At 37.3% G+C, this 25549-nt stretch overlaps 1 protein-coding gene and 1 pseudogene across 3 annotated transcripts in view; one reads left to right on the top strand and one right to left on the bottom strand.

Moving 5' to 3' along the window:
- The window catches only part of Zmym4 (zinc finger MYM-type containing 4), a 122927-nt gene that overhangs the window by 80253 nt on the left and 17125 nt on the right, over positions 1-25549 (top strand). For all 3 annotated transcript variants that reach the window (XM_055610978.1, XM_055610977.1, XM_055610980.1), the window contains 11 exons: positions 1163-1313; positions 2829-2969; positions 3235-3272; positions 4248-4392; positions 6508-6626; positions 8203-8374; positions 10677-10730; positions 11658-11837; positions 12246-12340; positions 22163-22334; positions 22425-22520. In XM_055610978.1, the coding sequence (XP_055466953.1) occupies positions 1163-1313; positions 2829-2969; positions 3235-3272; positions 4248-4392; positions 6508-6626; positions 8203-8374; positions 10677-10730; positions 11658-11837; positions 12246-12340; positions 22163-22334; positions 22425-22520 (1363 nt within the window). The remainder of the gene's footprint in view (positions 1-1162; positions 1314-2828; positions 2970-3234; positions 3273-4247; positions 4393-6507; positions 6627-8202; positions 8375-10676; positions 10731-11657; positions 11838-12245; positions 12341-22162; positions 22335-22424; positions 22521-25549) is intronic.
- Positions 2516-2683, bottom strand: LOC129680047 (U2 spliceosomal RNA; annotated as a pseudogene).

Here is a 25549-nt window from a genome sequence, read left to right as displayed (position 1 = left end):
GACTTATGGCATTAGAATATTTTATTAATTATTTTCTTCATTTTTCATTTAAATAGATGAATTTGTCTTCTGAATTCTAAAAAAACAGAAATCTTGTTTAAATTGATTTTTTAAAAAAACTTTATTTTTATTATGTTTTATTTATTTATTTAGTGTCCACATTTGTGCATGCATGTTGGTTTAGCTGCATGAATGCCATGGCTCATATGTGGAAGGAAATCAGATAAGAACTTTTGGGAGTTGGTTTTCCTTCTACCATGTGGGTTTTGGAGATTGAAATCAGTTTTCAGGCTTGGCTATAAGTGCCCTTACCACTGAGCCTTCTTGCAGGGCCAGAACTTTGTTTTTTTAATTGCTGCCTATTGGGGGTTTCAACTAATAGGCGTTCGTTTTTAAAAATGATTTTTGTTTTTTAATGATGTCATTGGTGGGATTGCTGTGATATTTCAGTGGATAAAATAATTGCTACACTAGTGTGAGGACTAGAGTTTGGATCTCTAGCACTCACATAAAACCCCACATGTTACTCCAATTCTTGGATGCAGAGCATCACTGAGCAAGATAGGTAGAGTAGTGCAGTTGATGAGCTCTGGGTTCAATAGAAAGTCACTGCTCCAGGGAATAAGATGGAGAGTGATTAAAGAAAGAACTCCCTGCATTTGACAATGTTGGGCCTCCCCATGTTTGCTAACATACATATACTACAAACACACACACACACATATACATTTTTTTAAATCATTAGTGTATAAATATTTATCATTTTAGTAAAGTCAGCTTTGGGTTTATGATTTAAGTTCTTTAAGTAAAAGCAAATATGTTATTTTCTCATTAAGAATACATATATAAACAAATGTATTAACTATTCAAATATTAAAAATCTACAACCTAAGTTCTAAAGTTAGTTTTCTGACTTGTTACCTTGATTTTATTCTGTCAGACTACAGATATTTTTAAACTATTTATTTTATGTGTATGAGTGTTTTGCCTGCATGTATGTCTGTGCACCATGCATATGCTTGGTGCCTTCAGAGTCCAGAAGAGGGCATCAAATCCCCTGGAATGGGAAAGAGTTATGAGCAGCTACGTGCTCCTAATCTCTGAGCCATCTCTTTAGCACCTGATAATTTGTTTCTTTTTTGCTTTCTTCAATTTGTTCCAGATGGCCAAATGTGATGGTTGCAAGAGACAGGGTAAACTCAGTGAGTCATTGAAATGGCGAGGAGAAATAAAACACTTTTGTAACCTGCTTTGTATCTTGATGTTCTGTCATCAGCAAACTCTGTGTGACCCACCTTTACAAAACAATGCAGGTAAAATGTAATGAGCAGTAAGTGAACTCTTACTACTGCAAGGAGCTGACTACCTTTCTCCTACAGATTAGAATATGTAAATTGTCAGTAATTTTTTGAAATGCAAATCTTACTGTGTTCAGGTATCATTAACAAACCAAGCATGGTAGCACACACCTTTAATCCTAGCATTGGGGAAACAGGCAGGCAGATCTGTGTGAGTTCAAGTCCAACCTGTTCTACATAGCCCATTTCAGTACACCCAAGACTCAAAACAACAAACAGCAGCAACACTATAAAAAAACTAAACAAATACCATTAACATTTTAATTAAATCAAGTTATTGAATACCTGAAAGCCAGGCAAATAATTAAAAAACAAAACAAAACAAAAAAAAAAACCACACAGGATTTCTCTGTTCAACAGAGCCCCAGCTGTCCTGGACTGCCTCTGTAAATCAGACTGGCCTTGAACTCACAGAGATCCATTTGTCTGCTGGGGTTAAAGGCATGTACCACCATGCCTAGCAGGCAAATTAATTTTTGTTACAGCTTTCTCTCAGAATACTGACTTAGCCATTTTCAGTTTTCTGGAAAAGAATGACATTTATTGTTTTTTAAATTTTGTATACACCTTGCCTTCCATAGTGAAAGATTTCAGATTGCTTATAGCTAAAAGAAATGAAAGCAAAATCACATGGCCCTTGGTGGTACATATCTCTAGTTTTACTAAGGTAGGTGATAAAGACTTCAAGGGTAGCAGGAGCCATTAAGTGAGTTTGAAGCCAGCCTGGGTTACATAGTGAGGCTTGTGTCAACAACCAGCTATATACATATCTAGATATAAAATCTTAGATTTGGAGCACAAATTATTGTCATTCTGAAACCCTAGAAGAGTCGCAATATAGTACCTTTGTGAGGAAAAGCAGAGGCCTATTCTAGAAACTTGATACAAGTTCTTTACATATAAAGATAAAAGTTAAGAAACATCTTTGTCTTAAATTCTCATTAAATCTATTTTGTGGTTGTCACTGGTGGAATTATGCCTTTGGACAGTTTAGTTGGTTTTTAAGTGAGACTGATACATTTTCATACAAACAGAAAGTTTATATGAAACATGAGAGAATTTGAAGTTTCACTAATCAGAAACTAGCAAACAGTTGGGCACAGTGGTAATTGTTGGGCACCTGTAATCTCAGCGCAGAAGCAGGTGGATCTCTGAATTCGAGGTCATCCTGATCTACAAAAGTGAGTCAGGGCAGCTAAGGTTACGCAAAGAAACCCTTTCTCAGAAACAAAAACAAAAACAAAACAAAACCACCTAGCAAACAGTCCAGTAATTGGAAAGGAAAGATACTACACTTGATCTTACCCAAAAGGCCAAGAAGTGATGAAACAAAAGCTTAGTTAGTTTTTAAAGTTTCTCTGCTCCATAGCAACTTACTGAATCCTGGAAACATTGGTCTTCTTTGAGCTGTTGATTTCTATGTAAAACATAAATTATGTGAGCTTTCTTCTTTCTTTATCTTTTAACCAGCAAGTATTTCCATGGTTCAAGCCGCTTCTGCAGGTCCCCCATCACTCAGAAAAGATTCAACTCCAGTTATTGCTAATGTAGTTTCTTTGGCAAGTGCTCCTGCTGCTCAGCCCACAGCAAATGCCAACAGCGTCTTACAAGGTAGAACTTGATTTAAACTGGCTTTCTTACCATTTGAGATAAATATTGTATGTACCTTGTGGCAGTTTACTGTACCACTAGGGTGCGCAGTGATGTTTTCACAAGTTCCACATCTTGTTTTATACTTTGGAGCTACTGCTTACATTTGCTGAATTAAATGTAAAGTTATACATGCTCATGACTAGTGTTTTTGGGTTAATAATTGGCTGTAATACTAATATTTAAAATTTAAAGATCCTAAGTTTATATTTTAATTTCTATTAAGGTGCAGTTCCAACAGTTACAGCGAAAATCATTGGGGATGTAAGTTACTTTGATGTTATTATATTTTTCATGTATATGCATTTCATATAGGTCTGAGCTAATACGCTTGCCTTTACTGAGGAATAGAATTGTTGATGAGTAGGCTTTCTATTATCTAATTGGGTCTTTTATTTCTGTAAATGCTTGGTAAGTAATTATGTAATTAATTATGTAATTAATTACTTTATGTAATTAATTACTGAAGGTTTTTTAAAATTATGCATAAAGTAAATGTACAGAGGGTGATCATGTGATCTTCGAGACTGTCCTCATGATTATCCTTACTTAGGCCTCCTCACTCCAATTCTATGTTGATCATGCTGAATGTATTTTACTTCGTTTTACACAGTATTGTCTACATTGTCTCTTAAGTGAAGAATAAATAAAGAAAAAACTCCAGACTGGAACAGTGGTATTTCTTGAAAATGTTCCTAGCCTCTGGGCTAATTTTTTGTTTTTTTAAATTAATTGTAGTTTTCTTTTTCTTTTAAGATTTGTTTTATTATGTATACAATGATGGTTGTGAGCCACCATGAAGTTGCTGGGAATTGAACTCAGGACTTCTAGAAAGGCAAGCAGTGCTCTTAACCTCTGAGCCATCTCTCCAGCTCTGGGCTAATTTTTATGGTTGAGTTACTTTTTAATTTTTCTGTGGTGTTAAACTCTACACCCCTGAACCACAGCTACAGTCCTTCAAGTTACTTTAAGTGATTCCTAATGTTGGTTACATTTTCTATGACTGTGTTAGCCTCTAATGCAGCCAGGAAATGACAGTTCTCATTTTAAACTCCCACTGTACTGGGTATCAGTGTTTTATGGTAAGCTTACCAGAATTTTTCTTGATAAACAAATATAGTTAAGTACATTGAGTCAGTTGATAGCTATTAAAATACTTATTGGTTACTGTCTGTTTCAGGCACATAATACATCTGATTTATCCTTTGGTTCCTGTTTTTTTTTTTTTTTTTTAACTAGGCAAGTACTCAAACAGATGCCCTGAAACTTCCACCTTCACAACCTCCAAGGCTTTTGAAGAACAAAGCTTTATTGTGCAAACCCATCACACAGACTAAAGCCACTTCATGTAAACCACATACTCAAAACAAAGAAAGCCAGACAGGTATGTCCCTTGGGATTTATTATTTTATTTAGGGCAAGGGAATGGAGCATTTGCTTACTTTGAAGTATACACTGCTTTCTGCTTATGTGCCTCGTACAGTATAGTTTGTACAGTGTGCCTGTGAATAAGGCATTTCTCTATCTGAGGTTCAAAAAGAAGCTAATTCATCATACTGTACTACAAATACATTTAATTTTTTAATTAATAACTCGTAGGTTCAGAATAAGCTTTCAAATAATGTAGTTGGAATGTGTGTTCAGCAATGCTTTAGTTTTCTAATATGCACTTACTTTTATGCAACTCAATACCATTTTTTCCCCTTGTTTTTGCCTGTGTTCATTTAGTGCCATTTATATAGTTCCCTGCTTCTTGCATGGAATACCTGTCCCCTCGTACTGTTTTAAAGCATGGGTGGTGGTGGTGCATGCCTTTAATTCCAGCACATGAGAGCCAGAGGCAGGAGGATCTCTGAGTTCGATACCAGTCTGGTCTATGGAGTACATTCCAGGGCAGCCAAGAACATGCTGAGAAACCCAGTCTCAAGTGGGGGGGGGGGGGGGGGGGGGGGAGTCAGTTGCACTAAAGGTGGTGTTGCCTACCTTAAGTCTTAGTACTCATGTGGAAGGGGCAGACAGAGCTCTTGAGTTTGAGGTCAGCCTAGTCTATATAATGAGTTCTTGGACATCCAGGGCTACCATAGAGAAACCTCTGGAACTCAAATTACAGGTAGTTATGAGCCACCTGATGTAGGTGCTGGGAACTGAACCCAGGACTTTTGTAAGAGCAGCAAGTTCACTTACCTGCTGAGCTGTCTCTCCAGCCCTGTTACTATGATTTTGATGGACATTTTTTTCTGGTGATCATTACTGATGTTGAATATTTTTTCATTTTTATTGGCACAGTCACTTTTTTTTTTTTTGTCATAATGAAATACCTAAGGCAGCTAACCTAAACAGAAACAGTTTATTTAGTACATAATTTTGGAGGTCATCACACTGGCTTGAGGATGTAACTTCTTGACCCCTGTTACCACCTGGCATGGGTAACACTTGATCTGAACCTCTGTGGGAACAAGCAATTGATTGCTTCTGTACCAACAACAGGGAAACTGATACCCCACACTACCTCACAAAGGTGTGGTTTACCTGAGGCCTCCTAAAGGTTACACTAGAATCACCATGTGGACAAAGTCTGTAATTGCAGTGGACTCTTGCAGGCTATATGCATATGCAAGTCTCTGTATTGACCATTTTTATGTATTCTTTGCAGATGTCTATAATAGACCATTTGACCACTTACGAATCAGGATATTTGTTCTTTTGCTGTTCACTTGTTTCAATTTCTTCTGTATTCTAGATCTTAATCCATGTCAGATGTATAGTTTGCATATATTTTTGCCATTCTGTAACTTGTCCCTTAGCTCCCGAATTGTTTCTTTGTATAACTTTTTGAGTTTGGTGTAGTCTCTCTCTTTGGCCAGTTATTATGTTGTTGTCTCTCTTTTTGGAGTCACATCTTTTTTGTTGTTGTTTTATTGGGTTTTGTTTGTTGTTTGTTTTATTTTTCAAGACAGGGTTTTTCTATTTCAGCTCTACCTATCATGAAACTAACTCTGTAGACCAGACTGGCCTTGAACTCAAAGAAACCTGCCTGCTTCTGTCTCCTAGAATAAAAGTGTGTGCCATCACTACCCGGCTGGGGGTCATACCTTTTTAAAAAACAAAACAACTTTTTTCAGAATAATATCCTGAATCATTTCACCTGTTAACTACTTTAGTAGCTGTACTTGCCTTGCATTAACATCTCTGATTAATTTTGATGTGTTTTTTTTCATTCCATTTATTTATTCATTCATTCATTTATTCATTCATTCATTCATTCATTCATTTATTTATTTTGAGGCAGAGTTTCTCTATGTAGCCCTGGCTGTCCTGTAACTCATTGTGGAGACCAGGTTGGTGTCAAACCTGTCCACCTACCTCTGCCTCCCAAGTGTTGGACTTGAAGATTTGTGCAGTTGCTGCTTGGTGCACATTCTCCTCTTTTAAGATGGAATTTCACTAAACTGTTTCTAATCCTTTCTGTCTCTTTGTGCTTTTTTTTTTCCCCCAATAGAAGACACGCCACGTGAGCCACAGGTTGTGGTGGTACCAGTCCCTGTGCCAGTGTTTGTTCCCATACCTCTTCATCTTTATACTCAGTATACTCCTGTCCCTTTTGGGATTCCTGTTCCCGTGAGTAATCATTGAGAGATTAAATCTAATTTAGCTTGCGTTTTCCTTATTTAAAATTTTAAATGTGTAATGAAATGTTTTACTTGGTAAAATAGACCTGATTCTGGTTGGCTGCTGTTACGTGGTCTTTATTATTTATTATGGAGAATGTAGAAGATTGCTTTTACTCATACTTTATCTTCTGAAAGAGTATTATCATGTAGCATGGTGGTTCACACCTCTAATCTCAGTACTTCTGAGGCTGAGGAAGGAGGATTGCAGCCAGTTGAAGGTCATGCGTAGTGTGCTCCAGACCAGTCTTGGCTACAGTGAGATGCTGCCTCAAAGTTATAAAAACAAGGACTGCAAAGTCAGAGGACCTGGATTTGATCCCTAGCACCCATATATTGCCTCACTCATTTCTAACTCCATTTCCAGGGGATCTACTGCTTCTGTCCTTTTTGGGCACCAGATATGCATGTGGTACACAGACATGCATGCAGGCCAAACATTCTGAACGTTTATATTGCAGTCACTCAAAAGAAAAATCAGAAACTACATATGTTAGGATCTTGGATTCAGGGCCAGCAAGGTGGGTGAACTGGCAGTGGTGCACACTGTCCAGGGAAGCTGGCCTGGTGATCTGAATTCAGGCCCTGGAACATGTGAAGGCGGGTGGATCGAATTGATTCCATACACTGTCCTCTGCCTAAGGCACACATACCCACCCACAGGACATACTAAAATGATGATGATGATGATTAAAAAATGTAACAGTCCTGAACTTTTGCAGAGTTAAAAGAAGAGTCTCACTTCTTATTAAATCTATTTTCCATTTTTAGTTTTTAAAATGTTAAGCAAGAAAGATAAACAAAACTGGTTTTTATGTTGTAGGATTATTCTTTTGAAGGATTCAGAAGCACTTTGTTGAATGTCCAGAAAAGTACTTATTTGATTTTTTTTAAATATTTTTTTTTGTTTGTTTTGAGGCAGTGTTCTCAGTTTTAAGGCATATGCCACATGCCCAGCTTGCTTATTAAATTTTCAGTAATGAGAATATTCTTTTTAATTATTTTAGTACTTAAATTATTTAACAGATTCTGACAACAAATCTATTATATAAGAAGCTCTCAAAGGGGAGGACCTCCCCTGTCAGTGGACTTAGAGACAGGCAGGGAGGAGACAAGGGAGGGAGGGTGGGATAGGAGGGAATGATGGAGGGGGCTACAGCTGGAACACAAAGTAAATAAACTGTAATTAATATAAAAAAATAAAAGTAATTAAAAAAAAAGGCTCTCAGAGGCTGGGGAGATAGTACACTCATCAAAGTATTTGCTCCACAAGCATCCAGCCCTCAGTTCAGTATCCAGCATTGATATAAAAATCAGGCATAGTTGTGCACACCTGTAATCACAGTGCTTAAGAGTCAAGAAGATCTTTGGAGCTTACTGTAATCTGCCATCTCTGTTCAGTGGTAGACCTTGTCACATAAATAGAAGATAGTGAACAATGGAAGAAGATACCTGCTGTTGACCTCTGTTTACACACGTGCGCATGCACACACACAGGAAACAGACTTTTAGTTCTGTTCTTTCAGATGCCTGTTCCCATGCTAATTCCATCCTCCATGGATAATGAAGATAAAGCCACTGAGGGTATTGAAGACATTAAAGAGAAACTTCCCACACATCCATTTGAAGCAGATCTCCTTGAGATGGCAGAAATTATTGCAGAAGATGAAGAGAAGGAGAAGACTCTATCACAGGGAGGTTGGTGCAGTCTTTAAAATAAAGAATTTTTTTCCCCCTCCAGAGCTGAGGACCAAACCTAGGGCTAACTCCCCACCCAACCCAGGACCAAACCCACTGAGCTAAATCCCCAACCCCAAAGAAAAATATTTTTAAACATACCTACAATCCTACAATTTTCTTGTATCAGAAGTAATGAAAAGGTTTTTTTTTTTTTATTTTATCCTTATATTCAAACCTATATTCCATGTTCAAGAATTCTTAATCTATAATCACTGCATGCTGATGCTAGCTAAACAGAACATAGGTCAGAAAGCCTGTTGTCTCAGTTACCTATAGATAGGTCTGATTCTTTTTTTTAAAAAATTCATTCATTCATTCATTCATTTATTACAATTTATTCACTTTCTATCCTCGTTGTAGCTCCCTCCCTTGTCTCCTCTTAGTCCCACCCACCCTCCCTAATGTCTGATTTTTTTTCAGCTTGGAATAGGATGATGATAATAGACGATAGTCATTGGTGTGTGTTTCTCACACTTTAGACAAGTCCTAGTGTTTTCTGTTCTTGCTGCATTTAGTCTTCAGAACTAGCCTGTGAAGGGAGTATTGCTTACTTGACATTTCTGATCTTGAAATAGAATGTAAGTTTTGTATTGGTTATATAGCTAAGAAATGATGGAAGGAGAATTTGGCTCTGCATCACATAATTAAGCAGAATCTTACTGTTCTATATTCAGCATGGTTTCTAACCTTGATTGTGCGTTCTTAATTTGTGGTTACAGGAAAAAGTAGAGAAAATATAATTGTTGAAATGTGAAGCACAAAAGCACTTTCCTATGTCATGAATGAACTAAGAATGTTTTTTATGTTTCTTGAGCCAAATAACAATACAGTTTTTCTTTTACTCACTGGTAGATTTTTTACAACTAGTTATATCTTGAGGTTTTCATTTGTTTTTTTGAAAGAGGGTCTCATGTAGCCCAAAGTATTCTTAAACTGGTGATCCTTCTAATCCCTGGTTCCCCTCACTGCTATAATTATCATCATGGACCACCATGTCCAGCTAGCTAGTGGGTTTTGTTTGCATAATAGGTACTAGAAAAAAATTTGCATTATTGCAGCAGTGCAAACTTTCCTGTTGTATTGCCAGCAGGTTTAAGTCTTTTAAGATTTGTGTTAATTTTAATTATATGTGAGTGTGTATGTATGTCTTGTGTTTGCGTTTGCACCTAAGTACAATTGAGAAGGCTAGGAGGATTCCCTGGAGGTAGAGTTATAAGCATGTGTGAGCTGCCTAATGTGGATGGTGGGAACTGAACTCGGGTCATTTCTAAGAACATAGTGTGCTTTTAACTGACCTCAAGTGTGTAAATCATAAATACTGAGATCAGTAGAAGCAATATTTATTATGTACTCTAACTTCTGTTAGTATATTTAATTTAAAAGTTGGGACAATTCATGATAAAAAGCAAAGCTTTATTTTAAATTGGCCTCTTGTAGCCAGGCATGGTACCACATACCCATTATTGTGGCACTTGAGAGGGTGAGGCAAGAGATCCACAGAGCCAGTCTGAGCTTATAATAGCACAAGGTGGCATTCAAAAGGGGCCTTCTGTATCACTTTACTATTTAATATTTATTGGGTTCTCCTTCTGGCAAATGGAGAACTTTGCCTTTGTATATCATCAAGTCAGAAAAGCTTTAGAAAGTATGCTGGCTTCAAGACAAACAATTGGAATCACTTTAGGTAAAATGAAATTGTTAAATACAGGAAGGAGAAATAGGATTTAGGATTAGATTTTCTTTGATTTTAGTGAAAACAAAAACAAAACAAAAGAAGAAACAAATGCCAAAATGTATTTTTTATGTAATCTTAGATAATACCCTTTTGGGTTGAATTTCTGAACTTCATTTCAGGGATCTTAAGTTTTCATTGAATTGTGTTGTCATCAGTTTGTGTGCTTAATGCTCATGTAACAATTATTTCTATTCTAAGTCTGTTGGCCTTCAGAGGCAAATGTAAAAGGTATATTTGAGCAGAACAGTTTGTCATTTTTTTTTGCCTGTGTGTACGTGTACTTGTAACTATATAAAAAATTTCAAGTGGCAAAAGAATACAAAATCAAAAATAAAGTCTCTTTTCATTGTAGCTTCTCTTGTATTGCTATCTAGAAGTGTAAACATTGCTGACTTTACTGCTTTTGTTGCAGATGTTTAAGTATATGATGAGTGAGGCCTTAAGTACAGAAGTCTTTTTTGTGAGTAGATCTTATCATGAAGTCATTTTATCTAAGATCTTTGTTGTTTGTTTTTATTTTTATAGAATCTCAAACTTCGGAACAAGAACTCTTTTTAGATACCAAGATATTTGAAAAAGGTCTGTAGTTATAAATATATTTTAGTTTTTAGAAGTGCTGTCTTCTGCTAACAGTAGAAACTCATAAAAATTAGTATCCTTGGGTTTAGTATAATTTTGCTTGAGTTGTGAGCAGCATGAATCAACTGTCATGCTAATTTGTAATGCAAATAATAAAAACTACTTCAGATGTTGTAAAGATTGAGATAACGCACTGTAGTATTTACCACGAATAGGAATACAATCCTGGGAAGCTGTGAAAGAAGTTATTTGATGTTTTTGTCTCTGTGAGGTGGTGTGCATGTTTATATAAGTGAATGTGAGTATACATGCATGTATGTGATCATTGTATGTAGAGATTAGAAGACATCTTTGGGTTCTTATCTCAGGTACCATCCACTTGGTGAGGGGGAGGGGAGACTGATTATTCCCCAGCCAAATAGGCTAGTTTGGCTGTCCAGAATGCACCAGGAATTCATCTGTCTCTGCTTCTTAAGTGCTGGGATCACCTCATGACATTATGCCTGTCCATTTTGTCTTTTGAAACAAGGGTTCTGGTGGTCAGACTCTGGCCCTTTTGCTTACACAGCACATACTCCACTCGTGGAGCTGACTCTCCAACCACAGGGTGCTTTATTGGTTGTATCTGTTTAATTATCTGTGAATAGTATTTTGGTTTTTAATATGTAGATGCTCAGGAGAGTTTCTGAATATGCCAAGAGAGAGCCGGAGAGATGGCTCAGTGGTTAAGAGCACTGTCTGCTCTTTCAGAGGTCTTGACTTCAATTCCCAGCACCCACATGGTAGCTCACAACCATCTATAATATGATCTGATGCCCTCTTCTGACATGCAGGTGTACATGCAAATAGAGCACTCATACACATAAGAGTAATAAATAAATCTTTTTAAAAATGTCAAGAGAGCATGTTTGTTTTCTTCACTTTCAGACCAAGGAAGTACGTATAGTGGTGATCTTGAATCAGAGGCAGTATCCACTCCGCATAGCTGGGAGGAAGAACTGAATCATTATGCCTTAAAGTCAAGTGCTGTGCAAGAAGCTGATTCAGAACTAAAACAGTTCTCAAAAGGCGAAACAGAACAGGATCTGGAGGCAGATTTCCCATCAGGTTTGTTCAGCCTAAACTGATTACTGAAGAACATCTATTTCAGAAGATTGGCAGGGCTCCACATTTGCATTATTAAACAGGATGTGTTAGGGATTATCTGGGGCCCCCAAGTTCTCTATTTTTATGAATGTGAATGTCTCTTACAAGGTTCTTATAAGTGTTTAATTTGATCTTTTTGAAATTTTTAAAAGTCTTTTCAACAGTAACCATTTATGAAAGGCTTCCTTGATAATGAACTTTCCATTCATATTGTTCATATGAATATGTCATATTTATCCTTTGTTTCTCTTAAATGTGTAAGTGAAGTGCATTTACCACAAAGAATAGACTGAGGATTACTAGTACCTCTGGTTTCGCAGTAAGTCTGTGTTGCACACCTCACATTGTGCTTTCTACTGGTCGTTATAGAATCCTTTGACCCACTTAATAAAGGACAGGGAATCCAGGCACGATCGCGAACAAGACGAAGACACAGAGATGGCTTTCCCCAGCCCAGACGAAGGGTAAGCAGAAGTTTAATTTTTAGAATTTGTATTCCTTTGTTTTAGCAGTATTTATTAGTTCTTTCCATTTACAAAGCTTTGTAGCAGCCCAAATAAAATATTTTCATACAATATTTTATAAAACTAAGTTTTTTTGTTTTTGTTTCTTTGTGTAAAAATTCCTATTTTTTATATGCATCTTTCAGTCAGGGCTTTTTCTTCTATTTTTGTAATTTTAGATTTTGATTTGTTGCTTTAAAAAGCTTTTGCAGTGGCCTGGAAAGCTAGGTCAGGGGTAAAGAACACTTGCTATAACAGAAGACTGAGGTTTGATTCCCAGCACCCACATGATAGTTCACAGCTGTCTGTTTCTCCAGTTCCAGGGGATCCAGTGTGTTCTTCTGGTCTCTGCCCGCATTGCACACGTGTTACAGAAACTAAGGCAGAACAGCTATAAACATAAAATCAAAATGCAGGGAGGGGGGGGCTCATATTCTTTTCTAATGGGCCAGTGAGATGGTTTTAGAGGATGAAGGTGCTTGTCCCCAGGCTTTGTAACCTGAGTTTGAATCTTGGAGAGGTGACTGCTGTAGGTTGTCTTCTGACCTTGTATCCATAGGCCCACACTCATACACTTGCACATGTACACATACACACAATATAAAGTAAGTAAATGTAAGGTAGATTAATGAGCCAGTGACTGGAGAAATGTCTCAGCAATTAAGAGTTCCCGCTGTTCTTGCAGAGGACTTGCTTCTTAACACCCATGTTGGACACCTTACAACTGCCTATAACTGGAAACCCAGTGACTCCAACACTCTGTTCTAATTCCAGGGATGCCTTTACAAACCTGAACTTAGCCACACATAAATACTTTAAAAATACATACATATCACTAAAAATAATTTCAGTTTTTTTTAGCTCCAGCGCTTGGGAGGCAGAGGCAGGAAGATTTCTGAGCTCAAGGCTAGCCTTGTCTACCAGTCTAGTTCTAGGACAGCAAAGACGACATAGAGAAACAGTCTCTCGAAAAACAGACAAACAAAAAAAGCAAAATATAAATTTTCTGCTTAAAGTCTAAATTTGACTAATTGTACGTGTTCTGGTAAAACATTAACTTTTATGATAAAGTATACTAATTAAATTCACATAGGCTAATTTTCATAGAGAAAGGATTTTTCCAGGCCAGGCATGGTGGCACAGGCCTATAATCCTAGCACTCAGGGAGGCAGACAGATCTCTGAGTTAAGGTTAGGCTGGTCTACAAAGCAACAACAGCCAAGACTGCACAGAGAAACCCTGTCTCGGGGGGGAGGGGGGGGAGCTGGGCCCAGTGGTGCACTTCTATAATCCCAGCACTCTAGGAGACAGAGGCAGGCGGATCTCTGTGACTTTGAGGCTAGCCTAGTCTACAAAGTGAGTCCAGGACAGCCAAGGCTACACAAAGAAAGCCTGTCTCAAAAAAAAAAAGAAAGAAAAAGTAAGGTTTTTCTGAATGCTAAAAGAAAGGAGGGACCAGTGAGATGGCTGAGTAAGTTAAGGCACTTGATGCCAGCCTCAGTTTAGGCCTTCCTTCTTCCTCTCCAGTTACCAATAACTTTGAAGACACCCATGCACAATACATAGAGTATTTAATTGAATAACATTTTCATGCATTATATTTTGATTATATTTTATAGAATCCTTCCTGTCTCTCTACTCACAGAACTTTATGGTGCTATTCTTGTTCTCTTTAACACAAACAAAACCAAAACAATATAATAAAACACACCAAAAAAAAAACCAAACCAAAGAAAGAAAATTTAAATAACAAGCAAAAGGAAAAAAGTGCCCAAATAAAGCAGAATTTTCAAAAAGTCTACAGAAATACTATTGAGTTTGTTTTGTGTTGTCCTGAGCATACAGCCTGCCTGAAGTGTGATTTATATACCTAGGGAGACTCCATTAGAGAAAACTGATTTTTTTTTATCTTTGCCAGTTTGTTTCGATCACAGTTGGTTAGTGGTGGGACTCTGTGTCCACGTTTCCCTCTCAGGGCTGGGATCCCCACATCTGGCTTGCACCTGTACAGGTCTTCTGTGGGTTGTTGTAGTCTCTGTGAGCTCAAATGTGCCTCAGTCCTGTTGTGTCTGGAATACTTTGCTTTCTTGAAGTTATCCCTCACTTGTGCCTCTTTACATTTAACAACAATAACCTTACTTTTTAAAATTGAGTTTATAAAATCAGTTATATTTAAAAGTTTATAAATTCTAAATAAAGCTTGGTATACTTTGACAGATGGTAACCACTGCTGGTCAGGAACAATTAAATTAGATGAAAATCTCACTTAGTATTTTATAATCAGTTTCATCTCCAGTTGTTGACAGCAACCAGTCTGTTTTATAGATTGATGCAAAATGGTACTGGTTTGCCATTACTGAAATTGCAGATAAGTAGTATCATCAAGTATTGTCTTCTTGGTCTAGCTTTTTTGATAGCAACACCTGTTCCCCCATCCCCCATCCCCATAGGAGAGAGTAAAAAGGTTAGTGGGGAGAGGGGATGCAATTCGATTTACTGTATCTAGCTTATTTGGGTCCTCGGGTTCTTTTGGAAAATACCAATCTCAGTTGTTAGGATGTCTCGTAGTCCAGCTAACCAGCAAACACAGCAACAAGAAGAACTATCAGCAGCTTTCTTTCTTCTCAGTGTCCCCTGAAGCATCCTCTTCTTCTCTCTGGGCTCTGTTATTTATATTATCTCCAAGTCCTCAGAATTTTCATCTGGCAGGGACTATGCCCCTCTCCACAGGAGGCTTTTATCAGCTGTGGACAAACTAAAAGCAACTCCATATCTCACACTTGAGATTAAGACAAAAATCTGTTTACATAACATAACTGAGTTTTTAAAGAAGCCAAAACTTCCATTACACAAAACCTCTTCCCCAACGTAACACATATCCCGGTTTCCATTCTGAGGTTAACACATCTTTAAAATATACAGGATGATTTAATTCAGCAGTTGTTTGCTGTTTTTTGTTTTTTTTTTTAAACTATTCAGTGTTTTTCCACAGCTGTTGTTCCTTTCTCATCATTAAAAAATGTAAAGTTAATATATACAGCCTCTCTCTTGGAGTCTTTATTATCCCTTTCATGTTTATTGAGCATCTCTGTTCAAGTGTGATTAGATCTTTCTATAACTGCTTGTTCTGCAGGATTGTGTGATATATTTGTAATATGCTTTATGTTATAATATGCAAAAAACTTTTATTTTACTGGAGACATATGCTTGAACATTGTCAGTCTTAATTTGTACAGGTATCCTCGTAATAGCCATAACTTCTAATAGATATATAATAACAGAATCAGCCTTTTCAGAACTTAAAGCAGTTGCCCATTGAAACTGTGAAGATATGTCTATAATATGGTCCCCATACTTTAATTTTCCAAACTCTGTAAAATGAAACACATCCATTTGTCAAATTCATTTCTTTGGGTACTTTTTGGTTACTTCCTGCAGGTAATGGAGTTTGGTTATACAAAGAACAAGTAGGACATTTCCTTATAATTTCTTTGGCTTGTTGCTAACAGAAAAATCTTTCTTTAAATCTTTTCTGTTAATTTGTGTTTCTCATGAAATTCTGAGGCTCCTAGTACATTTCCTATTAAAAGCGGGTCAATTTTATCATTACCTTGTGCTAGAGGGCCCGGCAGAGGGCCCGGCAGACCCATAAGGGAACTGATAAGTGTTAAATACAATTGATGATTTCTATTTCAGATTACTTGTTGTAGCTGAATAAATAGCAAAATCAATTCTGAATCATCTGGAGTAAGTTCAGCGGTTTCATTATGTAAAACAACGCTTTCTGTATATTGAGAGTCAGTAACAAAATTAAGAGATTTAGGAAGTGCCAGGTGGTGGTGGAGCATGCCTTTAATCCCAGCATTTGGGAGGCAGAGGAAGGTGGCTTTCTATGAGTTCGCGGTCACCATGGTCTTCAGAGTAAGTTCCAGGACAGCCAAGGGTACACAGAGAAACCCTGTCATTTAAAAAAAAAAAAGTTGTGCTTTTTTTTTTTTTTTTTTTCAGGGAAGAAAGAGAGATTCAGGAAAATCTAATAATTAATACCACAGAAATGGCATACAGATTTGATTTTAAACTGAATCACAAAGGCTCTAAGCCTCTTTACTTATTTTTCTGACTTATAGCTTGCCTTTCTTTGTTTATTTGCATCAGTATAGAATGTAGGGGTTCCAGAAATTGGTGTTCCTTTTCTTATACAAGGGAGAATCTAATTCATTCTTTTCAAAACTGAAGTCTCTTGCTTTTGGGATATTTGTTGTTAATCTCTCCCCCAAAATTACTGCAAGCTCTTTGCCAGTGTTCATTTTCTGTTCATTAGGAGGCATTTCAGCATCAGTAAAGAGTATAACAATTTCTGCTGGGTCTGTTCCTGCTGGTTGACAAGATCTCATTTTTTTCTTTCAAAATCAATTCAGAAACCTTTTCTACATAGATCTTTAATTTTTTACCCTGTGTACTAAAAATATCTATTTTGAGATTGTCTTCTCTGCATAAGAATCCCTGTTGGAGAATGAGTAGAAGGCGAGAACCAAATACAGTCTAACCTTTGATCTAAGCAGTCCGCATGTGCATCTTACCGTTTTTTCTACCAGGGCCAGTTCTCGCTCGGCTTCAGCTAATAATGTGTTTTTAAAACTTATTTACATTTTTAAACATTTTGTAGGTTTTGAAATAAATTACTTAGCTCTTGAGTTGTTAATCCAGTTGTGGGCTGTAGCCAGTTAATACATCCCACTAATTTTTGAACATCATTAAGAGTCTGTAATTGATCTCTCTCAATTTGTACTTCCTGTGGTCAGATTTTTTGTAAACTTATCTTACATACTAGATAATTGATAGAACTTCTTCTTTATATTTTTGTAGGAGCAATTTATAATCCCCAGCAAGGCAAAATTCTCTTTATGTCATCAAATATTTTCTTCCAAAGTGTCTGCTTCTGAATCAGCCAGTAAGATGTCATCCATGTAATGGTAAATTATAGATTGAGGAAACTGTTACAAGTTATTTCTAATGGCCGTTGTACAAAATATTGGCCCAAGGTAGGACAATTTAACATTCCTTGTGGTCAGACTTTTCTGATGATATATTTTTATTGGACAACTATTATTGTAAGGTATTGAGAAACCAAACCCTTCTCTATCATGCTCATGCAAAGCAGTCATGAAAAAACAATCTTTTAAGTCAATCTATCAAAAGCCATGACTTAGATAACATAGAATGTAGTGGAATTCCATGTTGTAAAGAGCCCGTTGGCTGAATCATCTTATTTATGGTTCTTAAATCTGTTAACATCCTCCATTTTCCTGATTTCTTTTTTATAACACAAGGTAATTTCATGGGCTTGTAGATTCTTCAAAGTGTCAAGCATTTAGTTGCTCCTTTACCAGCTGTTCTTGTACTGTAATTCTTCTTTTGTCATAGACCATTGATTTACCCATGCAGACTTGTCAACCATTTTTTAAAAACATTTATTTACTTTATGTATTTGCATTCCCTATCTGCATGTACACCTGCATGACAGAAGAGGGCATCAGATTACATTTTATATGGTCATGCTCCACCGTGTGGTTACTGGGAATTGAACTCAGGACCTCTTAAAGAACAAATGGTACACTTAACCACCGAGCTATCTCTTTAGCCCCCAGTTAGCCATTTTAAAAGTACCTTTGAAGGACCAACACCTGTTGTGTCCTGCTTATGGACAACCTGGACAGTCTGTGATCTTTTAATATTTTTCTCAGAAATATTCTTTATTTTATGGTTTGTTTCTGAGATTGGAAGGGTGCTAATCTGTGTTTTCCATTGCTGCAACAAATCACCTCCCCATAAATTCATTGCCACATAAAGCTTTAATTTTCCTATTTGTTCTTCTGGCTCTTTACATACATCCCATTTTGTAATTTGTTTCACTTCAGATAGTTCCAGTCCCTAGAATCTGAAAAATTCCTGAAGAGGATAATCTGGATGCTAAGATTTTGTTGAAATTATTGTTACATCTGTTCCTGTGTCTATTAAGCCTTCAATTTCAGTGCCATTTATTTGTATTTTTATCTTTGGTCTCTGATCATTTATAGCACTTCACCAAAGTACTTGTTTTCTTGTCACTCTTGAATTTTTTGTACTGTCTACTTGAAGCTGTTCTTCCTTTGATAACATCCAGAGCAGTGTTGTTTTTAACAGCAGGCATTAAATCCTTTAATTGCTCTGTGGATGAGTTTCTCCAATGCTGACAGGGAACAATTGAATCAAATTTCATATGGGAAGACCCCTTGGGCATTTCCAATCCCTGGCAAAGGGTTACCTTGTCTGTGCCGTGTTGATCTGCTTTTAGTATTCTTTGCCACACCTTCTGCATACTCCAAAAGGCTGAGGCCTACTTTTTGAACTGTCTTGAGAAAAACCATTGTTTTTAAGAATGCCTTGCCTACAATTCCTTTTCAAGTGAACCTTGCTTACTACATCTGACATTTTGATTTTTTTTTTTCTTTTAACTTTAATATTTATTAATTACAGTTTATTCACTTTGTATCCCAGCTGTAGCCCTCCCCTCATTCCCTTCCAATCTCTGCCTTTGAGTTTTCTTAAAACTTACAGAAGAGTAGCACCCTAAATGTGAGATCCATTTAGCCATATTTCTAACCTATTCATCTGTTGTTACTGATCTTACCTTTAAATGTCTAATCACCCTTTTGCATTCTGAATTAGTATTTTCAAAAGCCAAAGATTCAATTAATATTTTTCTGACTTGTGAATATGATACTCTTCTATTTACAGCTGAAGTCAATCTGCAAAAAAAAAATCAGTGGGGGCTTCTTTTGGACTTTGTATCATTTTAGAAAGTGACTCAAACCACTTGTCCCAGGCATTTAAAGCTGCTAAACAACCTAACGCCAGGGTGTGATCTTTACATTCAAGCTGTCTTTGTAACAGCATTTTGACCTTCACCTAGCAAGAGCAATACCTCTAGCCCTTATTTTGTTGTTCTCTGACACTAGCTTCCTCTTTCCGTCATGTTCAGCAGTGTAACTGAGGACCAGCATCTTATATTGCTGGTGCCAAATCTTTCCAGGCTTGGGGGATGATTGTGTTCTGAGTTGCCCATGAATTTAACATCTGCTTCAGACAGGATGAATGCACACTGTATGAAATAATTACTTTATTAAATCTCCTCAAATCTAATATGTCTATAGGATTTCATTTAACTTCTTCATAACCTTGGGAGTGCCTGTGGTCTCCTGGTAGGTCTTGTATAGTAACTGGATAAACATAAGGTTGGTTTTCTCACAACCGTGAACCATTCTTCCTTATGTTTCATTATGTGGTGGCACAGTAGGTTCTTGTCCAAATTCCCCAGTCTATGACTATTTTTCTTATATTCATTTATAAGCCTTTGGTTTGTTTCTTACCAATCCACTTCTCATATTTGCCACAAAAAAAAAAAAAAAAACAAACAACAAAACACTATAGCTATTAGTGATAAAATATGAATTACTATACTGATAGTAATTATAATCATCATTACGTCAGTCTCAGGTAAGTAATTTATTCTTTCTTTTTCTTCTCTTTTCAGGCCAACTATAGTAGCACTGTACAGGATCCTAACCCCTTGTATTGTGCTATTTCTCATCCATAACTCTCTCCTTGAGGATTTCCCAGGTGTCCTACCAGATCTGATGGCTTCCCAGTTCATCTGCAGCTGTCTCATTTCTCTGTTCGCATGGACATTCATGCGTTGGAGTGCCAATTGTTTTTTAACAAAATCTCAATTGTTTAATTTTACCAATAAAGACTCAGGAGTCAGATGCTGGGGTGAAAGCCTGCTAGCTCAGAGAGGCAAAGAAAGTACTGAGCTGACTTTCTTTCTCAGCCATTGTCCCAAAAGAAAGCTTTCCTCCGCATCATCTCAAAAACCCCTCAAACTGAATGTTCATCCTTTCTGCTTCCTGTCTGTCTTTCTATCCATCCTGACTTCCTCCTACTCTCTGTTTTTTTTCCTATGTTCAGTCCCTGTCAACTATTTGCTTGCTCAGCCTCTTGACCTATGGTTGACTTTATTTAATCCTGTTCAAACAGAAAGCTCTTAGATTAAAGGTATATGCTAGGGCTGAGCCACACCACAAGTAGAAACAGTTTTTTCCAGTAAGCAACACAATCTTGAGGTTCAGAGTGGATCCTGCAACAGCTTACTTTTTCCTAATGTATCCTTATATAACACCTAGGCTTGTAAAAAGGTTTTAAATTATAAACCTGATGATTTAGTTTAGGGTATCTGATCTTTTCTCTTACAAGCTTTTTTACTTTGTATCTTTCGAGAATGTATATCCAGCTGCTTTAATTCGCTCATTTTGAGACAAGGTGTCAGGTAGTTGCCCAGGCTGCCATTCGGCTTACTCTGTAGACTAAGGAAATCTCCATTGTCAGAGTCTTAGAATTCAGCCGGAACTATGCATGCACATTGCCTTAATTAGTTAAGATAATTTTTTTTTAAGTTGCCAAATTTATTGGTAGATCATTATTCTATCTAAAATTTTGTTATTTTATTATATAAGTGTTGCCTGTACATATGTCTGTGTACCACATGTGTGCTTGGTACCCAAAAACTCCATAAAAGAACATTTGATTCTTTGAAACTGGAGTCACAGATGGTTTTAAGCTGCCAGGTGGGTGCTGGGAAATGCAGCCATGTCCTCTGGAAGAGCAACTAGTGCTTTTAACTGCTGAGCCATCAATCTAGTTTCAGGATTCTATTTAAATTTTAAACATCAGTTCACAATTAAAATTAGCAATAATGTTTCAGGTTATATATTTGTGTGAGAGAGAGAGACTCAGTGAGTTTCATTAGGGTTGCTTACAGGAGCAGCCTTCTCCTCCCTCATAAATTGTTAACAACACATACATTTTTGAGGAGGTGTGGGGTACATCAGTCCTTTTTTCATAAACTTACTCCTTTTTTCTTTCTTTCTTCTTCTTCTTTTTTTTTTTTTTTTTTTTTTAGACAGAGTAACATTGTGTAACCATGGTTGGCTTTACCTTGCTAGGTATGTCAGGCTGGCCTCAAAATTGCAATGATCTGCCTGCCTCTGCCTCTGCCTCCCAAGTGCTGTGATTACAGGCATGTGTCATCATGGCCAGCCTTTAGTATTTTAAGACAGAAAGTTTGGAATATGGATCTTAGGCTTTTTATTCATGCATTGTGGTTTGTTATTGTTGTGTTTTTTGTTTTTTGGGGTTTTGTTTTTCACATCACGGGAGCTAGCTAGTACCCAGAGTTTTATGCATACTAGGCACATTTTCTGCTGGAGTTACACACCAGAGCTCTTTCAGTTTTGCAAAAGTATGGTGGTATTTTGAGTATCCCAGTCTAGGCACTGCATTAGCGCCATCACAGAATTATTTTAAGTTTCATGATTTTCATTTAATTTTGTAGGATTTTCTAGTTGTAGCTATAATTTTTTTTCTTGATTTATGCAATATATACAGGTATACTATTAGCTTATAATGTAGGAAGATTTTTCTTTGTACTTTTCCATTATTGGCTTTAACTCTAATTCTTTAATAGCTTGGAATATGAATTATTCAAGTAAGCTAGTAATAGAACATGTAATAATGGTTATATCATAGTTACTTAAATGTTTGTAATTGCTGTAATTTGTTTTTCATATTAATTGGGTTAGTTGATTTCTTGGTCTTTTGAGAAAGGGTCTTATGTCATCCAGGCTCAGATTCTTAAAATTCCAAAGGTAAGTTTTAATAATTTGTGAAATTTTTAAATTCTCACAGGGGAGGAAGAAGTCTGTAGTACCTGTGGAGCCCAGGAGTCTTATTCAAGGAGCCTTGCAAGGGTGTTCAGTGTCTGGAATGACACTGAAGTACATGTATGGGGTGAATGCCTGGAAGAACTGGGTTCAGTGGAAAAATGCCAAGGAAGAACAGGGAGACCTGAAGTGTGGTGGTAAGTGTTTAGTATACATGTGTCTCTATATAGATAGAGGAAATAGAAACTAAGTCCTAACTCTATTTCCTATCTCATTTGTCTCATCAGGAGGTGAGCATACCTCTCCTAGTCCGTGTTCTGACTCCTTAGGAAATGCTCAAGATCAGGCACTCTCTCAAGAACCCACAGAGCAAAGTTGTAAAGGTAAAGCTTGTAAAGACAGTTGCTTCTGTCTCTCCACTATGAATTATTTATAATATTGGGGTTTAAAAATTTTTTTATGTGCATGCGTATTTGGCCTGCATGTGTATCTGCATGCCTGGAGCATGGAGAAGCCAGAAGAGGGTTACAGGCAGTTACGACCCATCATGTAAGTGCCGAGAATTGAACCTGCTCTACAGGAGCAGCCAATGCTCTTAACCACTGAATCATCTCTCCAGACCCTAATAATATTATTGATTTAAGTTTGTAAACTGACTAGGTGTGGCCAGATCTGCTAGTTCCAGAACTGCAAAGGAAGGAGGATCAAAAGTTCAGGGTCATTTTCAACTACATTGTGAAGTCCAGGCCCCCAAAAAGAAAAGGTTGCTGAATTGAGTTATAGAATTTAAGGTTTTGAGTCTTAAGGTAAAAAAGAGTGGTTAATTTCATACCCCTAGTTTTAAAGATGTTATTATGTAGGCAAATTTATATCTTCTGATACTGAGTTTATAGAGCACATGTAAGGAATTTTATTCTTTAAAAAAATTTTTTTATTTATTACAATTTATTCACTTTATATCCCAGCTGTAGCTCCCTCCCTCGTCTCCTCCCAACCTCACCCTCCCTCCTTCGTTGCCCCTCCCCCAGTCCACTGATAGGGGTGGTCCTCTTCCCTTCCATCTGACCCTAGCCTATCAGGTCTCATAAGGACTGGCTGCATTGTCTTCCTCTGTGTCCTTGTAAGGCTGCTCCCCCATCAGGGTGAGTTGATCAAAGAGCCACCCAGTGAGTTCATGTCAGAGACAGCCCCTGTTCCCCTTACTAGGGAATCCACTTGGACACTGAGCTGCCATGGGCTACAAATGTGCAGGGGTTCTAGGTTGTCTCTATGCATGGTCCTTGGTTGGAGTATCAGTCTCAGAAAAGACCCTTGTGCCCAGATTTTTTTCATTCTGTTGCTCTTCTTGTGAAGCTCCTGTCCCCTCCCTTCTTTCCTAAGATTCCCTGCACTCTTCCCAAAGTTTGGCTATGAATCTCAATACCCAGCTGGGTGGAATCTTTCAGAGGCCCTCTGTGGTAGGCTCCTGTCCTCTTCCCTGTTTTCTCTCTCTTCCAAGGTCTATTCTGTTTGCCTGTCTGAATATGGATTGATCATCTTACCCAGAGTCCTCCTTCTTGCTTAGCTTCTTTAGGTGTGCAGAGTGTGGTATGTTTATCCTATATTATATGTCTAATATTCACTTGTTAGTGAGTATATACCATGTGTGTCTTTCTGCTTCTGGGATATCTCACTCACTCAGCATAATCTTTTCTAGTTCCTACCGTATGCCTGCAAATTTCATGATTTCCTTGTTTTTAATTTCTGAGTAGTAGGAATTTTATTCTTGAGCTTACAAATAATTCCAAATAATCTTCTTGAGCCCCATGTCTCTTTAACAGACTATATTAAACACTGTAAGAATATTAAGGTATTTTGGATAAAAAAATGTCAAGACTTGTTTCTGTAGAAATACTCCCTGCTTTCGAGAACACTATGGCTTTGGGAAACTTAGATTTATTTTATATGTATTCATGTTTTGCCTGTATTTATGTACATGTACTGAATGCATGTCTGTTTGCTGAGGAGATCAGAAGAGGTCAGATCCCCTAGTACTAAGTTATAGACGGCTGAGAGTTACCATGTAGGTGCTGGGAACCAAATCCAGGCCTTCTGCAAGAGCAACAGATGCTTTATCTGCTGAGTCATTTCTCCAGCCCCAGATGCGTATGACTTTTAAAGTTTGTTTCATTTCAGCTATTTTAGAGTCAAATGATTCAGATGCAACAACAGTGTAGTCTTAGACTTTCATACATTTTTACTTTTCACTGGTCTTATGTACTAGTCTAGATTATTTTTACTTTTGTGTTTTGCTTTTTATTACTTTGTGCTGTATACTGATAGAATCATTATGGATGGAATTGTTCTTTTATTAAAAGAGAGTTTAACTTGGGACTTACCTTTCTAGAAGGTTAGTCTATGACCATCACAGCAGGCACTGTGATGGCAAGGCAGGCATGAGCGGTAGCTGAGAGTTTACATCTTGAGACACAACCGCAGAGAGAGCTAATTCCTAATGGCCTGAGTATTTTAAAATTCTGATCTCAGTGACACACCTTATCCATCAAGGCCACACTCCCTAATCTATCACCAAATAGTATCACTAAATGAGGACCTGTCAGTCAAATATATAAACATGTGAGGACCATTCTCATTCAAACGACCACATTCCACTCCCTGGTTCCCTGAGGCTTGTAGCCATATTGTAATGCAAAATGCATACAGTCCACCTTGAAAGGTCCTCATAGTCTCTCAATCTCTACACTGTTTCCAAGTACAAAGTCTCTTCTTCTCAGAAGAGACTTAATATCTTAATTGTAACCTATTAAATCAAAACAAATTATGTACTTCTAATGTACATTGACAGAGAGTAATTTATTAATGTTTCAAGAGGGAGGAAAAGGGGTATATTGAAAATACTGGGCCAAAGCAAGACCAAAACCCGGCAGGGCAAACTCTAAATCCTGTAGTTCTGTGTCTGATGTCAAATGGTTTAGATAGCTCCACCTTTCTGGCTTTGTTGACTCTAACAGATTTCTCTCTCCTGGGTTTGTTTCATTCCCTTTCTGCAGCTCTCCTTGGTAAATATCTCAAGACTCATGACATCTTGAACATCTAGGGCTGTCTAGTACCATATTCAGGCTTTCACAGCTTCACAAAATGGCTTCTCTGGTCCTCCAGGAAGAGATTCCCTGTGCCACATGCCTGACCTAAGTGTCTCTTTAACAGCAGAGGGAGATGCCATAGCCCCTTCACTCCTGTATCCTTCATAACTGTAAAGCCAGAACCACATGGACAACACTTTGAAGCTCAGCCATCTACTTGAAATGAAGCTTGGCCCCTTTGAATCACATTTGCATAAGCTTTCATTTGCCGCTATTTACCTTTATCTATCTATCTATCTATCTATCTATCTATCTATCTATCTATCTAT

This window comes from Psammomys obesus, unplaced genomic scaffold (genome assembly GCF_907164565.1).
Source record: "Psammomys obesus unplaced genomic scaffold, mPsaObe1.curated_primary_1811, whole genome shotgun sequence".
In the NCBI taxonomy this organism is placed as follows: domain Eukaryota; kingdom Metazoa; phylum Chordata; class Mammalia; order Rodentia; family Muridae; genus Psammomys; species Psammomys obesus.
The sequence above is the reverse complement of the archived record's forward strand: the minus strand, read 5'-3'. Positions and strand labels throughout refer to the sequence as shown.